Genomic DNA, 19,614 nt, shown 5'->3' on the forward strand with positions numbered 1-19,614 from the left:
CTAGCAGTGATCTACACAGCAGGGTTGCGACGACGCTCCTCAAATCTCCAGGCCTACTCTGAGGTGGAGAGGGAGAGGAGAATAGGAAAGGCAAGCAAAGACTCTAGCCTATGAGGCTGTGAATCCCTCCTATTTATAGAGATCCCGTGTCAAACCCTAATGGGTCCTTCCCTAGTGGGTATTGGATCTGCATCCAATAAGACAAGGGCTCCGTCGGATATCTCATATCCGAACCTCTACTCATCGCAATGCCTACCATATGTGTGTGACCCTCTAGGCCCAATATCGAGTTGGCCGTGAGTCATACCTGTCAGAACTCCTTCTAACTCAGTGAATTATTATTTCTGTAATAATTCACTCGACCCATCGACTACGGACGTACTAGGCCACTACGCCGTAGTCCCCAGACGATACAGGGGAATCCAATCCATTGGACCTGTCTGTCCTCAGTTACCATGTACCTATAGTCCATCATCCATCTAATATCCCAAAGACCGTATATCGAGCATGGTGTTGTCAGACCCATACGGTTTCTACTCAAGTCTCGCTCTAATCGGATTCTCCCGGAGAACTCTTTCTCTCTCAACCCGAATGACCCTGGCCAGGGATTTGTCTGAGCAAGAACACATGGGATATTCCTCTCATGACGCCGAGAGTGGATGATCCTCTATCGACACTCAATAGCCCTCGTAAGGTCGACTACCACTTCCAATGACCAGCTGTACTATATCTTGGGACAGCCAAACCTATAAGTCTGGTATCAAAGAGTGGAGCACTCATACAGGACATCCTTGGTGTCTCAAGTCTAAGGACCAGATACACCACTAGGACTACGGAATCGCTGTCTGACAATAAGGCATCATCAACCATCCAGCATTCCGTAAGCGGATCAATCAGTGAACTCATTCTCCAATGAGCACCTGTACTGTATCCCTAGTGTCCCTACACGAGCAGCTATGAGACTAGCTGCATCCATCATATGGACGGGTATACAGCACACCAGTCTATCCGGTTATCACGATGTCCCTCTCGAGTAACCTATGACCGGGATTATTTAGGATATGTATTTAAAGGTGAATCGATCTCATTATCGTGATCTCATCACGATCCGATTCCCATTGCACAAATCCAAGGACATCACAATATATATATGCATTTATGCAATAGTTATAAAGTGATATACGCCAAAATATAATAAGCAAAAAGATTCTGTATTAAGTCACACGTGCCATTACTCACGTGATTGGCTTGCTGGGCACCTATGACTAGCAGGCATACCATTACACCTACAGGTCCTAGACCATGCTCTGATACCATAAAAATATGTCACATCCTGGATTTTGCTGTCACGACCCGGGTCTGATGAGCTAACTGGCCAATAACTCCATTTTGGTCCTCAACGGCGGACCAAAATGCTTAAGCGGGAGGTAACATAGTACACTCAATAACCCAGATCGAACATAGTGCATGTGAGGTTTAACTCAGTGGTGGCTCCACGTCATGATGAGTTCTCTGACTCCATCCACGGGTAGCCCTTTCCTACTCGAGCCCTCTCACCCTGCCCTAATGCTAGGTCGGCTTTGATACCAAATGTCACGACCCCGGCGGCGGGAGGTAACATAGTACACTCAATAACCCAGATCGAACCCTAGCATAGTGCATGTGAGGTTTAACTCAGTGGTGGCTCCACGCCGTGATGAGTTCTCTGACTCCATCCACGGGTAGCCCTTTCCTACTCGAGCCCTCTCACCCTGCCCTAATGCTAGGTCGGCTTTGATACCAAATGTCACGACCCCGGCGGACCAAAATGCTTAAGCGGGAGGTAATGTGCATGTGAGGTTTAACTCAGTGGTGGCTCCACGTCATGATGAGTTCTCTGACTCCATCCACGGGTAGCCCTTTCCTACTCGAGCCCTCTCACCCTGCCCTAATGCTAGGTCGGCTTTGATACCAAATGTCACGACCCCGGCGGCGGGAGGTAACATAGTACACTCAATAACCCAGATCGAACCCTAGCATAGTGCATGTGAGGTTTAACTCAGTGGTGGCTCCACGCCGTGATGAGGTAATGTGCATGTGAGGTTTAACTCAGTGGTGGCTCCACGTCATGATGAGTTCTCTGACTCCATCCACGGGTAGCCCTTTCCTACTCGAGCCCTCTCACCCTGCCCTAATGCTAGGTCGGCTTTGATACCAAATGTCACGACCCCGGCGGACCAAAATACTTAAGCGAGAGGTAACATAGTACACTCAATAACCCAGATCGAACATAGTGCATGTGAGGTTTAACTTAGTGGTGGCTCCACGTCATGATGAGTTCTCTGACTCCATCCACGGGTAGCCCTTTCCTACTCGAGCCCTCTCACCCTGCCCTAATGCTAGGTCGGCTTTGATACCAAATGTCACGACCCCGGCGGCGGGAGGTAACATAGTACACTCAATAACCCAGATCGAACCCTAGCATAGTGCATGTGAGGTTTAACTCAGTGGTGGCTCCACGCCGTGATGAGTTCTCTGACTCCATCCACGGGTAGCCCTTTCCTACTCGAGCCCTCTCACCCTGCCCTAATGCTAGGTCGGCTTTGATACCAAATGTCACGACCCCGGCGGACCAAAATGCTTAAGCGGGACCAAAACTCAGTGGTGGCTCCACGTCATGATGAGTTCTCTGACTCCATCCACGGGTAGCCCTTTCCTACTCGAGCCCTCTCACCCTGCCCTAATGCTAGGTCGGCTTTGATACCAAATGTCACGACCCCGGCGGACCAAAATACTTAAGCGAGAGGTAACATAGTACACTCAATAACCCAGATCGAACATAGTGCATGTGAGGTTTAACTCAGTGGTGGCTCCACGTCATGATGAGTTCTCTGACTCCATCCACGGGTAGCCCTTTCCTACTCGAGCCCTCTCACCCTGCCCTAATGCTAGGTCGGCTTTGATACCAAATGTCACGACCCCGGCGGCGGGAGGTAACATAGTACACTCAATAACCCAGATCGAACCCTAGCATAGTGCATGTGAGGTTTAACTCAGTGGTGGCTCCACGCCGTGATGAGTTCTCTGACTCCATCCACGGGTAGCCCTTTCCTACTCGAGCCCTCTCACCCTGCCCTAATGCTAGGTCGGCTTTGATACCAAATGTCACGACCCCGGCGGACCAAAATGCTTAAGCGGGAGGTAATGTAGTACACTCATCAGACCCTTATAAGCTAATCATACACATTCCCCACTTCCGATGTGGGACTAATGAGATATTACATATATAGTTTGAAAGTTTGAAAATATCAAGAAATATAAGTATATGCATAGCGTCCCAGACAATATTAAGCATCCTTCAAAAGGCTTCAACTTATCAACAAGCATTAGTCGAAGAGACTCAGCAATCGACTTGTATTTCTATCATGCTAATAACACCTTACTTGGAATGATACATGTCTTCCTTTATTGTATTTGTCATATTATAGCGGCTATCTTTATCACAGGAATTTATCTCCGTAAGAAAGACAATTTTCATTCGCGTCTCGCATTATAAAGCAATGACTGGATTTACTTGAAATGGTCGAAGAGGTGTCGTAGATGTGGTTCAGTCAAAGAGTACGAGCAAAGAGCAAATATTAATGAAGATATAATGGTGAATTGATTAGATTAATGCAGCCAACCATTGCAGCAGGTTTCAAAGGATTCATCTACATGCTGCAATTTGAGACTTCATTGATGGATCCAGCATTATATCAGATGGTTCTGGGCCACAAGCACCAGCACCAGTTCGTCAAGCCAACAAAGATCTGGAAGCATGATTTCAACCCCAATTATTCGTCGAGGGATATATCTCTGCCTCTACCAAGCAATCTATTAATTTTATCGATAGATAAAAGAAAAAAAATATTGCTGACATTACACCTGTTCATTCTTAATTTAAGATTATATATATATATATATATATATATATATATATATATATATATATATATATATATATATATATATATATATATATATATATATATATATATATATATATATATATATATATATATATATATATATATATATATATATATATATATATATATATAGGTATCCACATTACAAGTCATTATAGTTTTATTCCTAGCTATTAGGATTGATGAAAATTTTTATATTCCTCGGTCAAAATTTCTTATTCTATTTTAAATTTTTATGTCGATGGACGAACATGAATTTGAATTGATTTAACATAATGTTGTTGTACATGAAAATTTTAATTTTTTCTTAAGGATAAAAAGAGAAAGTACTCCACCAATTCTAAAAAAAATATATTTTTTTATCTTCTCTCAAAAAATATCCCTTATTTTTATAATTCTAGTAGTGTCTTTATTTTTACCTAATACTTGAAATACCCTTAGTCATTTACCCTTTTTTTCCTTTTTTTTTATTTCTTTTCCTATTGATCGATCAATAGGATGACTCAGTTCAATTATAATATTTTTATATTATGTTACCTGTATTCAATAATACAAAAAAAAACACTATAACATAATATAAAAAATACTATAAACATAATAATTTATAAAATTTATTAAAAAAATATATTATAATATTTCTTTTTTATATTACTAAAAATACTATAATATAATATAAAAAATATTATAATTGGATCAATTCACTTATGGATTGGTCCATAGAAAAAGGAACGGAAAAGGTATTCCAAATATCAGTAATAAAAAAAAAGAGTGCTGTCGAGGATTCTGAAAATAAAAGATATTATTTTTTAAAATCCAAAAAAGTCATTTTTTCCGAAAATTTATCCAAAAATATCGAACTATGTAAATTTATGTTCATTGTTTTTTAAGTATATATTTTAAATTTAATTTTAATTTTAATTTTTTTTTTGTACGAGAGATTCATCCTAATTATGCGTTATACGTGTTGATATGATGTGTGCATGAGCACTCAGCGTGTGGTTTGGCAATGATAGGTGTATATGCATATAAAAGGACGCTCGAAACATGGTTTCTTTAATTGTTGATGATCGAAGCCCCGAGTCTAATTCGACGAGGCATTCTAATCGCCTGAGAAGTTACAGGAATCGTGTCCACCATCCATGACCATATCAGACAGATGCTATTGATGCAACGGCCGTTTATTTATGACCGACTCGTTCAAATTCCCATCTCTATCTCTCGCTCGGAGTGCGATCGCGCGGTGATCCGATGGCGACGGCGCCAGCGACGCATGCGCGCAGCCACCGCTTTCGCGCGCCGCCTCCGTCCCCGATCGCCACCGGAAAGGGGCTGCGGTCGGCCGCCGTCGACGATCTCGTGCTCACCGAGTATCTAGAGGACTCGCTGCGCGTCCCCGATCTCAACCTTCCCGAGTCCTACTTCCCGTCGAGGTCCCCGCTCAAGGCCCTAGCGGAGGTCGACCTCCATTCCCTGGTCTCCGGTGACGGTTTGGCCGTTCGGCAGGTGCTCGCCGCGGCGGCGGAGATCGGAGCCGTGCGCGTGGCCGGCGGAGGTGCGCCGTTGGCCGAGGAGGCGAGGGCGGCGATCGAGGCTTGCGGCGTGGTGTTCGAGACACCGGAGGGGGAGAAGAGTAAGGGCGCGCTGGGGCAGCAGTGTTTCGGGTGGCCGGATGCCCTCGCCGAGGAGTTCTATTGGTATCGGTCGCGGAGCCCCGAGATGGAGCAGCTTCTCCAGCGGACCTGGCCCGACTCGTATCGGACCCTCAGGTACGTTACGATCAAAGCAATCTAACGATTACACGCATTGACACAATAATACTATTTACACCTTTATTTTGTTACACACAGTAAAGTTTAGTTGGTCCTGCTTGTTTGATTTTTGTTTTCTTAATGCTTTCTCACTTTCTTTCAACAATTTGTATGTGTTATGATCATTAAAATTCTTTTATGTTATGACCAATCATCATATAGAAATCAGATAATTGTCAATCTTATGAAAAGCTTAAAGAACTCAAGAAAAATGTTTGAAGAATTTATCATCTGATCATAGTTGTTCAATATACGAGGATATCATTGCTCAAATGCAAATTATGTATGATGTGTTTTCTTCTTCAAAATTATTGGTTGAACCACCTCGTTCCATTGAACCTCATCGTAGATACATAATGTCTACGTTTTCAATTGCATGCCTAATATGAGTTATATCATGATTCAGAGATTTTTTAATTGCCTTTCATTGATAATATAATTCAGGAAAAAGGTTAAGTCTTGAAAAATACGTAATGCACCATGTATTGGAGCTTCAATCAAATATAGTAGTTCTCAGTAAGGAGCATACGTCACTGTGGTTTTGCTATGTTCTCTTTTTTTGGAACAAATGTGCTTTTGCTATGCTTGGCTGTGTTTGGATCGTATCATTTTGATGTACGGAGGAATGATCCATGACATTTGCCATCTTGCGGTTTGAGCAACAGAGGGGAATTTCCAATTGTTATACCAAGTGGTTTGAGCTCCATTTGGCTTTGTGCTTTTCCCAGTGGCTAGAAAGAAATAGGACTTGATTTCATAGAGGAAATCACAGACAACTTCTTTAGTAAAAATGATTTCTTTCCTGGAAACCCACTGGCTCCCTGCAATGCCTTCTGTTTTGATTCTCCCTAGTTCTTCTTCTGTTCTCTTATTCTCTTCAATTTCTCATTTTCCTTATGTTAATTATGTAACCATTTGAACTCCTTTGAGATTAAATTTTGTAGAGAACTGAGCCATCCAGATCTTCTCAAAATTTAGAACTCAGTTGCATATGTTAAATTCACTTGTTACAAATGCTTGATTAAATTGATAAATCATTAATTATCCTTACTTATAATTGACCATCGTTTAATGCAAAATAATATCTCGAAAGAGTGTCAGCCAACTTTCACTACTTTGTAAAAAGTACTGGAGGGGGAGGGGGAGGGGATGACAGAGAATAAAACAAGAAAAATCCAGTAAAACAGGAAAAAGAAGAAGAGAGAGGGAAAACTCATGGAATTGGTGCCAGCTATAAGAGGAATCTGTGAAGTGCCAACCTTCATTGTTTCTAAAACTCATTGTCATCCTGAGATATATACATTTCTGAGGGATTCTACATTTGGTTTCTATTGATTTCACTTGCCCTTCAGAAGCAAGCTAGAACTTTCTTTTCTTGCTTCTCCTTGGAAAAGAATGTGGAGTCCACAGCCAATTCATCAAGGGAGACAAAAGAACAAAATTTCCTTGGAACAAAGTACAGTCCAAGGCAAGGCAAGCAAGAAATATAAACAGATTTAGCCAGCAAACATTAGAATTAAAGAGAAGAAAAAAAACACTTGATAACTAACAAAATACTCCAGATTGTTGTGATGTCAACAACAAAATTTCTATAACATACTGAACAATTGTTTTCAGAGAAAGAATGGAGAATGTTGCAGCTAGACTGGAGACTGTTGCAGAGTGCATTGCCAATATTCTCTCTAAACATTTTGTGAGTCAAACACCCTCCAGAGTTGGCGAGATTCACTCGATCCTGTGTCTGAGAAAGTATGAATCCCATCGCGGCAGAAGTAACATGAGGGAGTTCAGCGATGCCAAATCCCTTTCCTCTCATGCTTTGAGTCTCCACATTTCTGGGGACGACCATGAATTTTGCATCCGTTGTCCAGAGGGCTCTGCAATTTTCGAGATGTCAGCTGGTGACATAGTAGTTACAATTGGTAAACCACTCCAGGTAATTTCACATGTAATCATTGATTTAAGTTCTCAGTAGAGAAATCATGGATAAAAAAGGATTGTTAGTCTTCTAGCAGAGTTATAAAAAAAGATTATTAGATTTTTGGTTGAATTGTATATTGAAGTAGTTTTCTCCTACAATTCAGGAATGGAGCAATGGAGAGCTAAATATTGCCTCAGGGGAAGCACTTTTCCAGCCAACAGATAATCCATTTCCTTCATTCGCCCTCGAATACATGTGCTCTCCACTAGTTTTGTCCCATGAGCCTGAACATGGAACAAAGACGATCTCTTTAATAGATCAGTTGTTAATAGTGCTTGTTCTATCCTTGATATACAGCCTCTGGTCATGTGTTTTCTCCTAGTTCATCATATGATAATTACTTTCTGTTTGTAAGAAGATGAAGTTGGTTTGTATTGGTCTTGAATTCATCCAAGATTAGGTACGAACCATATCCGGCGTTTGTTTCGTATCAAGGAGCAGGAAGGCTTTATTGGTTTGAGTCTCAACAGCTCACTTATTTCCATGTTGATGGAAACCAGTGATCACACCGTGATGCTTATCAGTGGCAGCAGAAGGCCAAGTTTCTTAGTGTGATTCTACTGCAGTTGAATAGTTTCTTAGTGTGTCAGACACAGTAATTAACATCTGTTCTATATTTTTGTCATTCCATGTTAAGCTGATATTAAAAACGGAATATTGGTTGCGACGTAATGTTGCTTTGCGATGAGTGGCCATCGGTTGTTCACTTTTCTCATAAAAGTGATTTGGAGAAAGCTTATTACATCATAATATATTCTTGGATTGTAGATTTGGCGTGTGATTCATCTACTTGAATGTATCGTTATGAGTGATTAATTAGCAGTGTTTTGTTTTCTCTAAGAAACATGGGTAATGTGTCATTTGTTCGAGCAAAATTAATTGATGTCACTGAAAAGAGGATATAAATTTTTTTTTTGGGCTAAGTAGTAAAGATGAGACTTGATTTATTAACGATTAAAGCTTTTATCAAATATGTTAGTTTATATTTTTTAAATATGTCGAATGAAATTTTGAATTCTTAATTCTTAGTAAATGAATCTGATAGTATATTTGTTCCTTTTTATTCAAGAATACAGGAGTTTATTAAATTTAGTATTTATAGCAACCCGATTTACTATATATTCACAGAGAAAATGTAATATACTAGAGAATTTTATTCGCAATATTAGTGTTACAATATCCACGATTATATGGTGCATAGTATGTTATTGTGGATCTTTTTTTAGAAGTCGACATGTCTCTAATAATTGTAAAATCGGTTTCAATCTAGACTTGATGAAATCTTTTTTAATGACAACCTTTTAAGTCTTCCCTCACCGCAAAAGATTCACATTGGATGTCACAACTTGGCTATGCAATCAAGCAATATCCGTGGTGATTCTAGATTAAAAATACAAGATTTATTTTATAAAATGATAAGATATGTATTAAAATAAAATAAAAAATATGATACAATATACGACTGATGAAAGGCTAAAGTATTTAAAGGCTACGATGAAACATTTTATAAATGCATAAAGTGTTTATACAAGTAATGATGAAACATTTTATAAATGCATAAAGTGTTTATACATATCTTGATGTTTGATTCATGGAAGTCAATGATAAATGCATCTCTCACGGATTTCACTCTTATGAATTTTTAATGAGAAACAAATCTGATGTAATGCTCTTCTCACTATGAAGTTTTATTCATGAATTTCTCCTTCATGTGATACTCCTCTCTCATGAATAATTGAAGAAATTCCAATGGATATATTAATCCTTGAAAGATAAATTTTCATGTGTGGTAATGAAAGCATGTGTGTGATAATTTTTGTAGGGATTTGATTTTATATGGATATCTCGATCCTTTTCATGAATCCCTTCTCTTTATCAAAATGAAAGCATATTTTAACAAAAACTTATTTTTGACTTGATTCAAATTATTTCACAAATTTAGTTCTTAATGGATTCTCTTCTTATCTTCTTTTCTCGTCTTCATGCAAAATGTGATGACAAAGGGGGAGAAGTTGTTAGAATTTATCGTTTTAATGTTGATAACATTTAATGATGAGAATTTTTTAGTGTGAAACTTGATTTTTTTTACCACACTTGTATTGTTGAATTGTTCTCCTTTTTTTTTATGATAAAGAGGGAGAAATAATACCAAAATGTGGTAAATTGATGATAAATGTATGCAATGTATTTCATTATATATACTTGAAATGTTTGCTTGATAAATTTTTTTCATTATGATAAGATATCTAGAGCTTAACTTGCTATTTTGTAATTGATATCTTGTCGTAGAATGATGAATTGCTATCTTTATCATCTTTCATATTTGAAATATCATACTTGAAAATGGATGTCATATATTGACATCATTTTGATAAATACTTGGCATCGTATTTTGAGAATGATAGATCATGATAGGAATCATGATATGCATGTTGATAAGTTTAATTAACTTATCTTATCAGTTTGTTTCTTGAATTCAAAGGCCTTGAATTCATGAATGTCTTTTCTCAAGTATGACATATAGATAGGGGGAGTTAAGGTTAACTCCGTCATCAATTGATTGTCATCATCAAAAAGGGAGAGATTGTTGAATCTCGGATTTTGATGATGAAGTCAATTGTAAATTGTTTGATCTAATCTATATGTTGAGAAAAGTGTGCATGATTAACTACGATAGTAGTAAGACATAAAGCAGGGTTTGTGCCGGAGTCAAGATCGAGATCTCATTTGGAGTTCGAGAGTTCAACGAAAGTTCGGACGTTCGTCGGAAGTTCTACCGGAACCAACCGAGAAGTCTAGGAGCTTACCAAAGAAGCTGATCGGAACTCGCCAAGAAGATCGTCGTAAAGTCTAGGAGCTTGCCGGGAGTCCGTCGGAACATTGCCGATAGTTCATCGGATGTTCGTCGAAAGTACGTCAGAAGCTCGCTGGAAGAGCAATTGACGCACCGGAACAAGTAGCATTGTAATCATGTCTTAGTTATCGTAGTTAGAGCATAAATTAAATTAGAATTGAGAGATTAGGGGTCAACTAGGCCCTTAACAAGGCTGAATTGGGCCGAATTGAGCACCCAATTTAGCCCTTGAAAACATGACTAGCGGTGGTACCGCTTGGAAGGTAGTGCCCCTGGATTTCTGGGCGATGGTACTGCTAGTCATAGGTGCCCAACAAGCCAATCACGTAAGTAATGACATGTGTGACTTGACACAGAATTTTTTTTGCTTATTATATTTTGACATTTATCACTTTATATTAACTATTGCATATATGCATGTATATATTATGATGTCCTTGGATCTGTGCAATGGGAATTGGATCGTGATGAGATCACGATAATGAGATTGATTCACCTTTAAACACAGATCATAAATAATTCCGGTCATAGGTTACTCAAGAGGGACATTGTGATAACTGGACAGACTGGTGTGCTATATACCCGTCTATATGATCGATGCAACTGGTCTCATAGCTGCTCGTATGGGGATACTAGCGATACAGTACAGGTGTTCATTGGAGAATTAGTTCACTGATTGATCCGCTTACGGAATGCTGGATGGTTGATGATGCCTTATTGTTAGACAGTAATTTCGTAGTCCTAGTGGTGTATCTGGTCCTTAAACTTGAGACACCAAGGATGTCCTGTATGAGTGTTTCACTCTTTGATACCAGACTTATAGGTTTGGATGTCCCAGATCTAGTATAGCTAGTCATTGGGAGTGGCACTCGATCTTACGAGGACTATTGAGTATCGATAAAGGATCATCCACTCTCGATGTCATAAGAGGAATATCTCATGTGTTCTTGCTCAAAAAAATCCCTGGCTAGAGTCATTCAGGTTGAGAGAGAAAGAGTTCTCCGGGAAAATCCGATTAGAGCGAGACTCGAGTAGAAGCCATATGGGTCTGACAATACCATGCTCGATATACGGTCTCTGGGATATTAGATGGATGAGGGAGTATAGGTACACGGTAATTGAGGACAGACATGTCCAATGGATTGGATTCCCCTAGATCGTTTGGGGACTACGGCGTAGTGGCCTAGTAAGTCTGTAGTCGATGAGTCAAGTGAATTATTACAAAGATAATAATTCACTCAGTTAGAAGGAGTTCTGACAGGTATAACTCACAGCCAGCTCGATATTGGGCCTAGAGGGTCACACACATATGGTAGGCATTGCGATGAGTAGAGGTTCGGATATAAGATATCCGCAGGAGCCCCTATCTTATTAGATATCCAATAAGCCCTTGAATTATTGGATCCCATAGACGAGATCCAATAAGAGCCCATGAGAGATTATTGGATAGAGATCTACTAATTTAAAAGGCTTGGGTAATTGGATACAGATCCAATACCCACTAGGGGAGGATCCATTAGATTTTAATAGGGGGCCTCTATAAATAGGAGAGATTCAGAGCCTTATAGGCTAGAGCCTTTGCTTATCTCTCCTATTCTCCTCTCTCTCTCCACCTCAGAGTAGGCCTGGAGTTTTGAGGAGCGTCGTCGCAGCCCTGCTGTGTAGATCACCGCTAGAGAGGAGGACGCTCGACCTCCTTCACCCTCTCCTAAAGATCTGCAAGGAAACAGAGATATATGATCTCCCTAGGTAACACAATCTACTCTATACGCAGTTTTAAGTTTCACGGATTTTGCGCATCAATCTTTGCACGACGACGAACATCTCTTTGGGAATAGGGGATTTTGTTTTCTTTTCTTCCGTTGCACATGTGATGTCGCCCCCAAATTTCCCAACAGTGGTATCAGAGCCTGGTTGTTCATGCGAATGATTAGTTTTGAACTGCGTGTGTTGTGTTTAGGAAGAATTTTGATGTCAAAATCGTTGACGCAAAAACAGAAAAGGGCAGCAACTGTTGCTGCCCTTGCTGTTGTCGCATATGGCAACGCTGCCATCTGCGTGCAGGCAGGCAGCTTGCAGTGGCAACAGCAAGGCCACCCGCGTGCAGGCAGGCCCCTTGTAGCAGCGCTCGCAAGCAGGGCCGTAGGCACGGTGGCCACCTACGCGGGCACTGCACCCGCGCGCGAGGGGCGGCGTCGGCACCCGCGGCCGCCGCCTGTAGGCACATTGCCTGCAAGCACCCTGCAAGGGTGGCGCCTGCGGGTGTTGGACCCGCGGGCAAAACCCCTCCGCAAGGGCGGTCGCCTGGCGGGGCAGCGGCTGCTCCGCGGGCAGAACCGTCTACGGAGGCGACGGCACCCGCGGGGGCGCCCACTTGCAGGGGCAGCGCCGCCAGCGGGTGTGCCGCCCGCAGGCGAGGGCAGCGCCCCGCCCCACGCCACACAGGTCGCCGCCGGTAGTGTGGCAACGACGACAACAAGGGAGAGGAAGAGGGACTTAGGGTTTTGAGCAAAAGGATAGTTTTGCCCCTATGAATTTTTAGAAATTCTAGTTCGGTCTTTTTTTATCCAAATTATGAAAATACCCCTAGGAATTCAGAAATTCCCTACATGTCCCTGATTTCAGAAAATATTAATTAATTAAAAATTTTAGTTAATTATTATTTTTATTATTATCTAGTAGTCCTATATGATAATGATTTATACATGTGATGTTTGATGTGTGGACGGATGATCATGGACCGTGTGTACTTGTGATTATTATAATTGGGGCTTGCGAGCCTCCGTTATATTTCTCGTTTATTGTCGGACCTGCGTACCTATGATTAAGTTGTAATCATACGACAAGGCACAGCGGGAGCATGGATGCGATAGCGGAACCAACGAGACAGATGATCACGATGCATGGAGATGCATTGAGGCGTCGACAGAATCGACATGGATGAGATGAACGATCACAGAGCATGGAGATGCACCGTTGCACACATAGATCTTGATGTGAGTGAGTAGGCCTACTGGCTCGGGCTTGATCACATTAGGCTGTGGTCCATGATCATCTGGTGTGATTACTCATGTGATGTGTGATTGCTTATACACATACTAGATATGTATATATATTTGTATGCGATGAAGATATATATTAAATATGTATTTGTGTGACATGTCATATTAGGAGACCAAATCATAGAAATATCTCTTTTGATAATATTAAGTCGGTAAACGTGAGACAATTAGATTGACCCACATGGCCTTCCATCGTTATAGGTAGGAATCGATTCCCGGTGTAGGTTGAGTTAGTCGAGTCCCTCAAGGCTCACCTATATCGCGATTCGCTATCTTGCTTACGGTATAGAGATGTCACCGGTGACTTGAGGACATGGTATGCTTGGTCGAGCCCCTCGAGGGTATATCATTAAATCAGACTCATCTTGTAACGAAGGTGTTAACTTAACCGAGCATCATGGTTGGTCAAGTCCCTTGAGACCATGGTGATTCGGAGGCTGAATAGGACGAGAATCATAAGGAGTTGTGATCGGTACGAGTTGCCTACCTTTTGGGCTTAGTGTGATTGGTCGAGTCCCTCGAGGTTACACTAAGATGCTGATTGAATCTTGATCCCCAGTAGAAGTCTACCAGAGACTTCCGTTTCACATGCTGAGGGTGTCGCGTGACTCGCTAATAAAATAGTGGGAGCATATTAAGATAGAAGTCCATATCTTGATTGTTTATTTCTTGCAAAATTTACATGTTATTTATTTTTGTTACATCTTTATTTTTAGAAAATGTCGCATTTAAATCCCTTATTTGGCATGCTTGATGTCAACCGCCTCACTGGTCCAAATTATATAGATTGGCTTTACAAATTGAGAATTGTTCTCACGGTGGAGAAAATTGTGTACGTCCTTGATAAAGTGATGCCTACGCCCGAGGAAAGGGCAAGCGAAGATGAGATCGCTCGCTACATGAAGTACATTGATGACTCCACTTTTGCTCAGTGCAACATGTTGGGCTCTATGACTCCTGAGTTATAGAGACAAAATGAAAAGATGGATGCCAGATCCATTCTCCTACATGTCTGCAAATTGTTTGAAGAACAGAGAAGGACTCAGCGATATGAGATATCCAAGAGCCTCTTCCATGCTAAGATGACTGAGGGGACATGTTAGAACACTTGTAGATTCTAAACTTGGGGTTGATCTCTTTAGGGGATCGGCCTCCTTGGAACTCTATAGGGGTTCCTCCCTCCAAGTTACTACTCAAAGGCTGCAGAAAATATTCATCTATTGCTTATGAAAAGAGGAGGAATACAGGGCTCTAAACCCTAACTCCTAATAGGACTCCTACTCAAGACTCTTACTTCTAACCAACGCCTAATAGGACTCCTACTCAAGACTCATATTCCTTTACAACTCCTAATTCTTCTCTAAGAAACAACCTCCTAGCCCTAGCCGGCCTCTTCACCTCTTTAATAGGGGTCGGCTTAGGTAGGTTTTACATGAATGTCCCTCTCAATTAGGACTCTCCTAGCTAGAGTCCTAACAGACTCGCCCTCTTCAAATCAGCCTTGTCCTCGAGGTTGACGATTCATGAATTCAGGGAATTTGATCTTTAAGTCATCATGGTTCTCTCAAGTGGCATCTTCTATTGGTAGGTTCATCCACTGTATTAGCACTTTAGTAGTGGGTTGTCGTCGTCGAGTCACGATCCGTCGATTAATAATGGCACTTGGTTGGGTCTAGAGTTCTCCTTGGGTAGTCATATTTGGTGGGTGGCTTTGGGCTATCTCCAAGCACATATTTACAACTTCTGTCTGGTCGTCGGTTTGTGGGTAATATGCTATACTCCTTTTTAATTTAGTACCCTATATATGGAATAACTTTGTCCAAAATCTGCTCGTGAAGATGCAAGTAGAATTTGTCACAAGCACAATGCACCCCTTATTGTGTTATTCTTTTGAGTCCCAATTGTAATGAGCCACGGAGCTTGGTGCTTCCTTCAATTTTTTTATGATCTTACTGGTCTCTGAATCTTTCTGCCATTCCATCTTAATATCCTCAAGGAAGTTACCAGTCGAAAGTGAATCAGCCGAAAATTTAGCTTGCTCGAGTAGCCGCGAAAGCGCATCTGCAACAATATTCTCTTTCCCCTTTTTGTACGTTATTTCATAATCAAATCCAAGAAGTTTTGTTACTCATTTTTGCTGTGCGAGGGAAGATATCTTTTGCTCCAAGAAATATTTTAGGCTTTTATGGTCGGTCTTGATTTGAAAGCATCGCCCGATCAAGTCCGATCTCCACCTTGTTGCTGCATGCACAATGGCGAGAATCTCCTTATCATATGTTGACATGTTTTGATGGGAGAGAGATAATGCCTTGCTAGTGTATGTGAGTAGTCAACCATCTTGCATGAGAACGTCTCCAATTCTGACTCTAGATGAATCGGCCTCAATGATGAGGATCAGTTGAAATCTGGTAGCGCTTGCACTGGTATCGTCGTCATGGCTACCTTAAGTTTGTTGAAGGCAGTGGAGGCTTTGTCTGACTATTGGAAGGTATCATTTTTTAGTAAAGAAGTGAGTGGTGCAATGATCTTTCCATAGTTTTTCATAAACTTGTGGTTATAGACTGTTAAACCAAGAAATCCATGTAGCAATTTTATGTTCCTCGGGGTCGGCTAGTTCTGCATTACTTCTATTTTGGAGGGGTCCACCATCACACCTTCCTCTGATATGATATGCCCAAGATATTTCATCTTTTATTGAAGAAAGCAAAAATTCATAGTGGCCATTGTGTGTTCGAAAGGCGGTTTTCGGTATGCCTTTTTCATATACTCATATTTGATAATACCCGGATCGAAGGTCCAGCTTTGTGAAGATTTGTGCTTCCTTTCATCTAGCAATTCATCTACTACTGGAATAGGGTATTTATCCTTAATGGTTATGCCATTGAGAGCTTGGTAATCAACGCATATTCGTCATGTTGCGTCCTTCTTGCGTACAAGTAGCACCGGTGAAGAGTAGAGGCTGCAACTTAGCCGAATAACTCCTGTTTCAAGCATCTCTTTTACAATCCTTTCTATTTCATCCTTCTAGAGATGTAGATACTGATATGGCTGAGTATTTACTGGAGGTTTGCCTAGAAGAATCGTTATATAATGATCATGCCGACGGGTAAGAGGTAGGTTGTGCGGTTCATCAAATATATCTGAAAATTCAGCAAGCAAAGGAAGGAAGTAGGTTTGGATCTTCAAATTCTATTGGCTCTCCCTTAGTTTGCTGCTCAAGTTATACCAAAAAGTCACTGCATGCTTTATGCAAAACGTTCTCCATTTGTTGTGTGCAAATCGTTGTTACGTCGCCCCCACGTTTTTCGTGCAATATCACCTGTTTATCCTTACTGTAAAATTTCATAATTAGTTGCATAAAATTCCAAGAAACATCACCTAATGTCGTCAACCATTTAACTCTGAGCATGGCCTCATGATCATCAAGAGGGAGGAGGAAGAAATATGCAATTATCTCTTGGTCCTGCAGCAACAGTTTCACTCGCGGGCGCTTACGATCATACTTCAAAATCCATCTGTCGGCGAACTTAACATCAAACATGCTGCCATTCTCGATAGGTAAGGCCATCTAGACAGCAACCTTACTATTTAGAAAGTTATTAGTGCTGCCTGTGTTGATGAGAACAGTGATCGATTGTTGTTTGAGAAGGCCTCCAACTTTTATCGTTTGCGGGTTTGAGTAGCCGGCTAGTGCATGTACCGTAACTTTGGTCGGTTGTGACTCTTCTTCTACATATTTTTCTTCATATTCAAGGCTCTCTTCTGGATGTTCAATGACCTATTCTTCTACTAGTTCAATCATAAGAAGTCTCCCTTTACTACAGCGATGCTCACGGCTCCACGACTCGTCACAATGCCAACATAACCCCTTCGCATATCGCTCCCAAAGCTCTTCTCTTGTCAACCTTTTTGGTGCAGGGACTCGATCGATAGTAGGTAGGGCTGAATGTTTCAGTATTGCTAGTTGAGGAGCGACCCTAGTCCTTTGGGTTTCATGGTTCAATTGCTCCTCTTGAAATCGTGTGAAAGAGATGGCTGCCATAAGCATGTACGGTTGTCGTACTTTAACTTCTCCCTGGATCTCCAGCTTCAAGCCCTCAATGAAGGTCCCCAATAGCTATTTAGACCAATCATGAGTTTAATTAGATAACTTTTCATACCTGATTTGGTACTCTTGAATGGTGGAGGTTTGTCGGATCTTTGCTAGTTATCCATTAATGTTCTCGTAATCGGTTGGTCCGAAGCGGATCAGCAGTCTTTCTTTGAATTTTCACCATAAAAGGACTTCATAAGTATGTTCAAACTAGTCAAAGCACTGTATGGCATCCCCTTCAAGATGTATAGCTGTAATTTTCACCATAGATGCGTCTGCGATTTTGTGGTACCAAAAATATCGCTCCACGCGCGAGATCCAACCAATCGGGTCTCCTTCCCATCTAGGAAAGTCCACTCTCATGCGTGGATAGTTGGGATTAGTCATAGAGCTTCCCCTCTCTTGGAAGTCATATCTTCGGGCTTGGTGCCATTGGTTAGAGCTCCCTCCTTGATGTGATTTCTTCGGGCTTGATGGTCGGCCCAAACTGAGTTCGGTAAAGAGAGTCCGAATCTTATCCTCCATTCGGGCCTCGAAGGCTTCGAATTTAGCTTTGATTACCTTCTCAGATGATATAGTATATGCCTTCAAATTTGTGATGTTAAGATCTCTCTTTTATTGTCGGGTTAAAGGCATATATAGGTTGAGAGAAGTGATGGTCGAAAGGGTTGGTGGATTGGTGGATGTAGGCTACAGTTTAGGCTTATTTTGTGGCTGTTTTGGGTACAGTTTGAGGGTGTGATTTAGTGGAGTTTTAGGGATATGGATGAAAGTTTTAGATCTGTGTAAATGGCAGCAAAGGTTTGATAGAAATCAGTGGAAGTTTGCTGTAGAATTGTGTTGTCTTGTAAGAGCAGAATTATCGTCGAAGAAACAGTGGTTTCTTGATAAAATCTCCACCAAAAATTTGAGAGATTTGAGGAGAGAATTGACAGCAATATCTCAATTTATATGACAGCAAGGATATCCAATTTAATCAAGAAAAATTCGACAGTAATAGTAAGAAAATTGGTGCAAGTTGCGATAGCAGAATTCTCGTCGAAAAATTTCAATAGTCTACGACGAAAATTTACAGTAACACAAAATCGTTTTTAGAGATAAATTCCTTAATATATCAACCTTAGATGGAAGCTAAGATGATCTATGAAGTATATAAGAAATTTCATTCAAAAATAGATTGCAATAGATGGGTTCAGACAATAATATGCGGTTGTAATTTTCTACAGCACAGATTTTCAAGTGTAGCAGATTGGACGTAAAAGATCAGTGGTTTATATTGAGAATTTTTTGATGAAACCAAAGGGAAATCCATTGTTAGGAAGTGTTAAACCTATCATAAAAATTTCATAGAGATTTGGATAGAAAAAATATTGTATCAAGATAAAAAAAATAGTGCTATGCAGTTGAAATTTTACGGTGCAGATTTTCAAGTATAACAGATTAGATGTAAAAGATCAATGGTTTATATTGAGAATTTTTTTGACAAAACTAAAGGGAAATCTGCTGTTAAGAAGTGTCAAAGATGTCATAAAAATTTCATAGAAATTTGGATAGAAAAAACACAGTAGCAAGATCAAACAGACTGTGCTATACGGTTAGAATTCTGCAATGTATCTTTCATCGTAAAGATGAAAACTTTGTGACAAAAAGTTTATGCAGCAATATAGGAACAATTTTTTTTGGATTTTTGAATAAGGATAACTAAATTGCAGTAGCAGTAAGGTAGGAAACCAGAACCTGTTGCAACTCACGGGGAGATCAAAGGATGATCCGCGATGGTGGAGATGACGGCGAAATTTGACGACGATCTTTTAAGCAATTGTGGGAATTGCTTTGGGCAGCTGTGGAGGGTTGATAGATGGCTATGGA

At 40.7% G+C, this 19,614-nt stretch overlaps 1 protein-coding gene across 1 annotated transcript; it reads left to right on the forward strand.

Moving 5' to 3' along the window:
* Window positions 1-5,061: 5,061 nt before the first annotated feature.
* Window positions 5,062-8,202, forward strand: LOC135594878 (uncharacterized). Its single transcript, XM_065085388.1, has 3 exons — window positions 5,062-5,713; window positions 7,373-7,691; window positions 7,840-8,202. Exons 1-3 carry the CDS (start codon window positions 5,196-5,198, stop codon window positions 8,056-8,058), a joined length of 1,056 nt encoding a protein of 351 aa, XP_064941460.1. The 5' UTR covers window positions 5,062-5,195; the 3' UTR covers window positions 8,059-8,202.
* The last annotated feature ends 11,412 nt before the right edge of the window (window positions 8,203-19,614 follow it).

The sequence above is a fragment of the Musa acuminata genome, chromosome BXJ1-10 (genome assembly GCF_036884655.1).
Source record: "Musa acuminata AAA Group cultivar baxijiao chromosome BXJ1-10, Cavendish_Baxijiao_AAA, whole genome shotgun sequence".
Classification (NCBI taxonomy): domain Eukaryota; kingdom Viridiplantae; phylum Streptophyta; class Magnoliopsida; order Zingiberales; family Musaceae; genus Musa; species Musa acuminata.